Source organism: Nestor notabilis, unplaced genomic scaffold (assembly GCF_000696875.1).
Source record: "Nestor notabilis isolate BGI_N333 unplaced genomic scaffold, ASM69687v1 scaffold30036, whole genome shotgun sequence".
NCBI lineage: Eukaryota > Metazoa > Chordata > Aves > Psittaciformes > Psittacidae > Nestor > Nestor notabilis.
In genome coordinates, this window is record NW_009932033.1 from 1 (window position 1) to 8,219 (window position 8,219).

Genomic DNA, 8,219 nt, shown 5'->3' on the forward strand with positions numbered 1-8,219 from the left:
ATTGATGGCAGATGTTGTAGAAGTGACTACATCTGTTTTGGTTTGTTTCTTTGTTTGTTTTCTTTCCGGCAGCTGTCCAGGAGAAGACCGTATAGGTCTGGAAGTTTACTGTGCCTTGGTTAGCCCAGTTAAAGCTGGACAACTCCACATTAATGGAGTTCCATTAGCGGAACGTGTAGGAGGATGGTCAGTTTGTGTATTGAGGGAAGAGCAGTCATTCAAAGATGCCAAAACCACGTGTGCTGTAGCAGTAACACCGTGACTAAGCAAAATCAAAATGCCAGACGCAGCACTTGTTTGAACTAGCACAAAGTGCAACCAACTGCACAGAGAGCGTGCGTGTGTTGAATTAAGATTCGTCTTCTAACTGAAAATCCCTGCATGGATTTCCTGCCAAGGGACATGAAACCAGAGGAAATCAATTAAATGTCACTCAGTATCTGAAGATTAATGTTGATACTACGGTTAAGGGGCACTTTGTCACTCTGCGTTAGGCAAAGATAAAGGCAGGAACTTACGTAACCCTTATTTGGAGAAACCCGATCCTTGCACTCGCCCCTTTCGTTTAATGAGTTAGCACTTTCTCCTGGGCTCACACACAGTGGTGACCATCGGCACCGAGCTCTGGCAACTTGCCTCTGCTGCCCGGCACGCTTGCTGTGCTACAGGTACGTGTGGGGTGTGTTTGGCTTGTGAAGAAACCTTTGCAGCTTTTTGTCCTGCGAAATGCAAAACAAGTGTGTGCTGAGGCCCGACTCAGCATGTCTGGGGGACTTTCACTTTGTCTACGTGCTTTTCTAAAGAGCGCCTGCTCCTTCCAGTGCCATCAGGGGGCTACTGTCTTCCCTGATTGATTGGGATGATGGCTCAGAAACCTGTTATTTTCCTTTCTGAGATAAGTAATTGCTCTCACAGGGGGAGAACTCTGGAGGGTCTGTTGAAAGCGAAAGTGCTACACAGAAGTATCTTTGTATTTTTCTGGTTGTAGGTTCACATTTCTGGAAACCAAATTACTGTTTGGTCTGCAAATAAGTGCTCAAGTGCTTGCAAGTGGCGGTGCTGGAACGCAAGGCTGTGGGTTTACACATCCTCCTAAAAGAATAGCTTTGATGGATGTAAGAGGGGGGATGTTAATTCATAAAGAATGTTTTAATGGCATCTTAGAAAAGGAAATTGTATGGAATGCATACTGCAACAAACGTAGAAAAACTGAAACACTCTGACTACACTACAAAGCTGGCAAGTCTGTATGGCTTATAAACCATACGAGCCAACACCACCCCTGGCAGGTTTGTGTCTGGAGCATTTTCCTCAGCTGCTACATCAGCATCTTTAAATCTTTCATATTTGGCATGTTGCTTTACATTTTACCAGAGAATGTGAAATGCTTCAGTTAAAGCCTTGAAGGATACACTGACTGGTAAGGGCTTTGTGTTTGTGTTTTGGCAGTTCTGAAATACATGTTTCTTTAATGCTCAGTTGCTGAGATAACAGAGCTTTCAGATACGATAGAACTCGTCTTGAATCGATCTGTGAAAGTGAAATCTCGCAGGATCTGCCACCCTATCCCTGCTAATACTGATTGGGATATTCTGAATTTTGAAGTCTGAAAGTCCAGGACATCTTGGTCCCTGGAAGTCTGTGCAGATATCCTGGCTGTAGGGTTGGTTGGTTGTCTGTTTGCTTTGTTTCCTAAAGCTGCCCCTTTAGCACTGCAGCTATTTAAGTCCCACTAGTTCAGGGACTGTTCAGTAACCTGCTTTTTCCCACTTCTCTCTGAAAGTATTTTTGGCATAGTCAAGTTTGAACATCCTTGTTTCTGTACTAGCAAAGTTTTCTTAGGTAGTTCACACAATTTATCCTTAGAAAATTTAGGTAAAGCTTTAGCTACATTTTCTCTATGGTCTTTAATACTTTGGAGGTGCTCTGTCCACAGTCACGGAAGTTATTCACGACATTTTGCAGCAATATGAAGTCAGTTCACCCAGCTAGTTAAGCTATGGTCAATGGCATAAAATCATTGACTTGCGACCAAGGAGCTGCATAAATCTGTGTTAGATTCTGTTGTCATTTTTTGATCTTCGTGAACTAGTTGTTTATTTTCATTTAAGCAATAGTTTGTCAAAAATTAACCACACCCTACTATTACCACAGAGACAAAACATTTGGTTCCACTTAAGGAATTTTTCCTTATATTTAGTTTTCTTTTTTCCTGTCTTGGAGCTTGAATGCATTCCTTATTTAATATTAAATAAATGTGATTTTATACTCTGGCTTTCATCGGTATATTTTTCTTGGCACCTTCCTTAAGTATCCTCTTTTTAAAGTCTGCAACATCTGAGGCTAAAGCTGATTTAGAAAAACGATTTCTTGACACTGAAAAAGTCAGCTGTGGAATATTTTAAGTCTCTGGAGGAAAATGTCTTTTTTATCTTTCTACGCAGTAGCTGTGTGTGTGGGGGGTTGCTTGGTTGGTTGGTTGTTTTTCTTCAAAATGCTGAGTCCTGTATTAAGCCTTTACATTCTATACTAAAGACAGTTACACATTCCTGACATGGGCATACGCATGACAAAGAGTGAAAGAACTGGCTTATTTGCTATTTAAATAGTGTCTGATGGTTGCCTGGGTGGTTGTTCGTAACTTTATTTTTACTGTATTACTTACTATGAGGCATGCAAGTTCTGGTTATGTAGCAGGTTATGTATCCAGTGAAGAGTTCATAACATAAGTTAATAAGTAACTAACAAGATTATTATTTATAAAAAAACCCCACCCAGTGGTCTTATTGACTAATGCTGCATTTTAGATCTAACAGTAATCAGCATGTTCACAGTATTACTGCAATGATTCAGTATGCGTGCTGTGATATTCACAAGTGGGTATTTTATGTTCCCTAGTATCAGACATGGCTAATGAATCGAGGCCCTGCCCGTGTGATATTGGAGACAAGTTTGACTATGGAGGCCGTGGGCAGGAAGTACAAGTTGAGCACATCAAGGCATATGTTTGCAAACCATCTGCCAGCACAGACAAGGCTGTGATTGTGATTCATGATATATTTGGATGGGAACTCCCAAACACCAGATACATAGCTGATATGCTAGCAACTAATGGATACATGTAAGAAACACTACTGTTTTCACATTGTCCTTTTAATAAGAATGTTTGTTGAACCATTTCCTTTTTTTTATATATAAACCATACAAATAATTTCATGGGCTTCCCTTACATGTTTCGCTAAAGAGTTTCTTGTTTGTTAAAACAGCGTAAGAAATCTTAACATAGTTGAGTATTCCCACTGTAACAAGATAGCAGGCAAGCACAGAAGAAGAGATGTGAAAGAGAGAAACATCTTATTCTGCATCTTTCATCCTCCATGAGCCCAAAGCAGCCTGCTTCCTTCCTCCTGACATAGCATCTGTGCAACTTTGCTCTTAGGGTAAAAATACCAGAGAAGCTGAAAGACATTCTGTGAAGGTGAAATGTACCAGCTTGCACTGAAGAAAGAAACAAGTACTCAAATATGTGAAAAGCATATTGGGTGTCCTCTTCCCTGTATCACTGGATTAGCATTCCTTCTAGCCCAAACGTATTTACCATGTATGTACATGGTATGTACCGTGTATGTACAACGTACATAAAATGGTAGGTTGTGTTTATTTGTTTGTTTGTTTTATTTTGGTAGGAAACCACTGAGAATTTTCAATTGTAGGTAACAATTTGTCAAATTAATTAATTTTAATGGGACAAAATGCATGTGGAAGTTATGCTAAGTCTTCTTATTATGCATAGAAAAATGATGAAGGTTGCTTGTATAGTGCTTTGATGTAGGTTAAATTCTGCGCGTATCCAACAAAATTAATTTGCTGTATAATACACAGAGTTCTCTTTAATCCTTTCTCAGTATTACTTTATGGTCATAATGCATTTTAATTCTTCTTTCAGAGCCACCTGCCCAGATTTTTTTGTGGGACAAGGAGCTTGGAAACTTTCTAATGACTGGGCAACTTTTGATGACTGGCTGAAAACCCGAAGTGCCGGCAAGATAGACAAGTACAACCATTGTTCCTTTTCCATTCAGTGGACATCCTCCTTTTGTAGCAATTTCTGCCTCAATAAAGATGCAGGATTAGATCCTAAATTATGAATGGGTCAAATACAGTCCACGAACAGAAATTTCATGGAGCTTGTGGGTCAAGCTCATGCTCATGTGGGGGGTGCTTTTGTCGAGAAAAGTAAGACTCTGAACAAGAGTAGAAGTGCTGACTGTTTACCTGTGCAGAGAGTAGAAGCAAGATAAATGACTTAAAAGAACAACAAAGTCTAGAAAATGCAGCTTGCTCCTTCCACTTCAGTTTGATTCAGTTCCCACAGGTAGGCACAACTTCCATGGGTTTCAGAGAGGGTGCAAACGTCGTCACCAAACATTATTTAACCAGGGAACATTGGTCCTGCTCCCCATCAGATCCCAGGTAGTTTGAAACATAATACTTTCCTATTCTTCTACCTGTATTTTTCCCATTTTTATCTGACAGGTAGCTTGATTGTGTGTTAGTGCTGAGTTTGAAGCAGCAATCTCAAATTTACTTCCACAATTTCATAAAATATTTGTCTCCCTGATGGGAGTTTGCCTATAGTGACATTTGTGATAATGGGATGTTGTGGACTGGCTGTGGGTCTCTTAAACTTTTATTCATGGCAGCCTGCAAGACAAGTGTTGCCCTTTGGGCTGCTGTTTATAAAATCACCTTAAGCACCTATACCACCACTCAGTCACCCTGAATTCCAAGAGAACAGGGAAGAGAATAGGAGGAACAAAGGAAGAAAACTCATGGGTTGAGGTAAAGACAGTTTGATGAGTGAAGGAAAGATTAAAGACGGGAGTGATGCAAAGACAGTCACCACCTCCCACAAGCAGACCAATTCCCAGCCAGTCTCTGAGCAGCAGCCACCTTGGAGGCCAGGGGAATAGAGCTAGAGGCTTAATTCACTTTCATTTACATGTCTCAGAGAAGCTGATGTCATCGTGAAGTATCTAAAGGAACAGTGTGGTGCAAAGAAGATCGGTGTCGTCGGGTTTTGCTGGGGTGGAGCAGCAGTACAACATCTAATGCTGAAAAATCCTCATTTACAGGCAGGGGTGTCTGTCTATGGTAAGTCATAAATACCTATTCTCAGAAGACGTGACTGGTGCAGGAACCTATTCTGTAGGACTATTACTGTAACAAAATTCAGTGCAACGTCTTATGGAAGGTGATTTTATTACACAAAATTTTTAAGCGATTTGATTTTGCACACTCACATTTTTGTAGTTAATCATAACCAGCAAAATCTAAGTATTCAAGTGGCATGGCTAGGATTGCTTCTGTGCAATATAGCTTACAAAGGACTATTTTGCTGCACTGATTTGCTGATCAGCTGAGTCAATTCAACAATGCTACTTGCTAATTTTTTGCTTGTCTGTTGTAATAATTCCAGTAATGAAAAGTGTGGCGAGGGTGGCAGCTAGTTAGTTTTACTGTTACTTAAATGCAAATAGATTTGAATAGTCATAATTACAATATCAATTTGTTATCAGTATAAATATATGTACACTGAAATCCTAACCATGTATTTAGAATGATGTATATTTACAATTATCTCAAAAACGGCCATGCCAGGCTAGATGCAAGCAGCTCTTGAGTGTCCATCTTTCACAGGACCCTGTCTCTGGCAGTGGTCAGAAGCAGATGTCGAAGGAAAACCACAAAAATGTAATAATCCTTCAGACAGAGCTGGTCTTTCTACTTTTAATGACATCCTAAATCACAGGAAGTTCTCACAACAAAAGTGACTTTCAAGCAAAGCGTGTTTAATTCTGTTACAAACTGATCAGCTCTTACTGAACAGAATGTCTTTTATTTCAACTGTATAGCTTTGGTAGTGATTTAACCACTCTAAGCAGCACGACTCGTTGCGTATGCCTCTCCTTCTTCCCTAGGAGTGATCAGGTTCTTTGCGGACATACCCAGTTTGCTTCATCCCACTTTCTTCATTTTTGGTGAAAAGGATGACTTCATCCCATTGCAGCAGGTGAGTTTCCTATCAGAGATATTTGTCTTTTTAATGTTTTTCATGCTTGTTTTGTAATTTGATGTTTAACTAAGAGAAAGTAGAAAAGTAATTTGCATTTTCTTTCTCTTTCACTAACTTTTACAGTAGTTCTACCCAAATTTATGTTGTTCATCCCCAAATCAAAAAGTTTTAAAGTGACACTAGAAAATGTTTTCTGTTTCTGTTGCAAAATATGGATGATCTATATATGAATGTTCCTAGGAGGAAAATGGCAAGAATCCAGATGAAGACTTTTGTCAAGTTTGAGACAGGAGACCCTCTTTAATCATACTGATGGTGCATAAAGTCAGCAGAAAGTCCCCACCTCTGCTGGTGGATCCAGTGGTTGTAGGAGAATTAAAAGATCCCAGGACTATCCTTTTCCTTCCCCTGCGGTCCTGCAGAGCTGCTCCTTACTGGTACTTTTGGCAACAGCCTTCCTGGGGAGCCCAGGGGGAGAATGACCACAGGAAGATGATCAAAGAGGAAAATGCTTTTTCATTGAGCGGTGTTGGCTTTAATTTTCCTGCCAAGAATGCCAGTCACTTTGAACTGCTGATTCTGTGTCTCTGCCTCTCCTCCCTCAGTTTCAAATCAATTCAGTTTCTTGTCCTATTTTGTTTGGCGAGGTCTATTGGCAGTAACTTGTACAGTGATCACTACATGCTAACCTTCTCATGACACTGAGCAATAGGTGTTTTTACCAGGTATTACAGTAACACATATGCTTTTTTTTTTTTACAATTTTATATAGTCACATGCTGCTACTTTACTGGAGAAAAAAGCCTACTTAAATAAAGAAAGTGTAGTAACAGAAATGTATTTGGGTATGAAATCATTAGAAGGGAGAGCGATGGCAAGAACACACTGTCTCCCAGAGAAGTGAAAAACCAGGGAAATTTAAGGAGTGTAAGTACATACCATGTTAACACTGTACTCTGCCAACATGGAACATTCTGTGTTACAGGTTGCTGTACTGGAGGAGAAGCTTAAACAAAACTGTAAAGTTGATTTTGAAGTTAAAATCTACCCTGGACAGACACATGGGTTTGTACATCGTAAAAGAGAAGATATCAATCCTCAAGATAAACCTTATATTGAGGAAGGAAGAAAGGATATGATCAACTGGCTGAATAAATATCTTTAGCATAAATAAGTGCCCCTAAAATAAATCAATTGTTGAAGGAAATCAGAAAATAATGCAGACTATATTGATTAAGATGGTCTTAAAACCATCAAAGTATTTTGTAAAATTCTTTTGCAACAACACTACTTATTTTCACTTATTTTCTAAGTAGATGCTTAGAAATGCCTTTTTGAATGCTGAAAGCTATAAATATAAAAACAGATTTTAAAATTTGATCTTGTGCATCGTATCATTGTTAGAACCTCACGTGAGCCCAGGGAGCCCTCAGCTTTCACAGAACATTCCCCTTCAAGGTGCAGCCCCTCAGTTGTTTCCATTGCCCCATAGTATTTTTCTTCTCACCTTCGCCTCTGCCAGCCGTGCCTCGCAGCTCCCTCAGGCAGTCGCTTTCAGTCTGGCTCCATCCTAGGCAGGGGCATGTGTCAGGCCAGACCTAAGTGATCTGTGGTGGAGATGCAGCCGTTTGTGTGCTTTGAACTCCACAGTGCCCCTGCTTCAGGGTGTCCCACCAGGTGGGTCCCACTTCAGGTCCCATATCCCCAATGGTTCTTCAGCCATAAGTCCATTTCAAACCCCTTCCTCACATCACTCCCTACACTTCCACCATGTATCTCCCACAAGAAAACGCTTCTCCCTGCATCACACTGAGTTTATATAAGGAAGAAGTTCTTCACAGTGAGGGTGGTGAGGCTCTGGAATAGGTTGCCCAAGGAAGCTGTGAATGCTCCAACCCTGGAGGTGTTCAAGGCCAGGCTGGACAGAGTCTTGGGCGACATAGTTTAGTGTGTGGTGTCCCTGCTCATGGCAGGGGGGTTGGAACTAGATGATCTTAAGGTCCTTTCCAACCCTAACTATTCTATGATTCTATGTAAGGAATCAGCTGCGGAACAGTGGGGTAGACATAGCAGACATATGTGAGGTCTGATCAGGGGACCTCACACACATGGTTTGGTTCCCTTGGGTGTTGTGCTGTCTTTG

The 8,219-nt window shown here is 40.6% G+C and overlaps 1 protein-coding gene across 1 annotated transcript; it reads left to right on the forward strand.

Moving 5' to 3' along the window:
* Positions 1–625: 625 nt before the first annotated feature.
* LOC104400707 (carboxymethylenebutenolidase homolog) lies at positions 626–7,347 on the forward strand. Its single transcript, XM_010016184.1, has 6 exons — positions 626–668; positions 2,899–3,121; positions 3,947–4,054; positions 5,012–5,154; positions 5,982–6,073; positions 7,062–7,347. The coding sequence occupies exons 2-6, from the start codon at positions 2,907–2,909 to the stop codon at positions 7,239–7,241; spliced, it is 738 nt and encodes a 245-aa protein (XP_010014486.1). The 5' UTR covers positions 626–668; positions 2,899–2,906; the 3' UTR covers positions 7,242–7,347.
* Positions 7,348–8,219: the final 872 nt, after the last annotated feature.

Bases quoted from the DNA above. Each gene is read 5' to 3' on its own strand.
- LOC104400707 (XM_010016184.1), top strand. From the start codon at position 2,907: ATGGCTAATGAATCGAGGCCCTGCCCGTGTGATATTGGAGACAAGTTT. The intron at 3,122-3,946 runs GTAAGAAACACT...TTCTTCTTTCAG, and splicing joins CTAGCAACTAATGGATACAT to AGCCACCTGCCCAGATTTTT. The intron at 5,155-5,981 runs GTAAGTCATAAA...CTTCTTCCCTAG, and splicing joins GGCAGGGGTGTCTGTCTATG to GAGTGATCAGGTTCTTTGCG.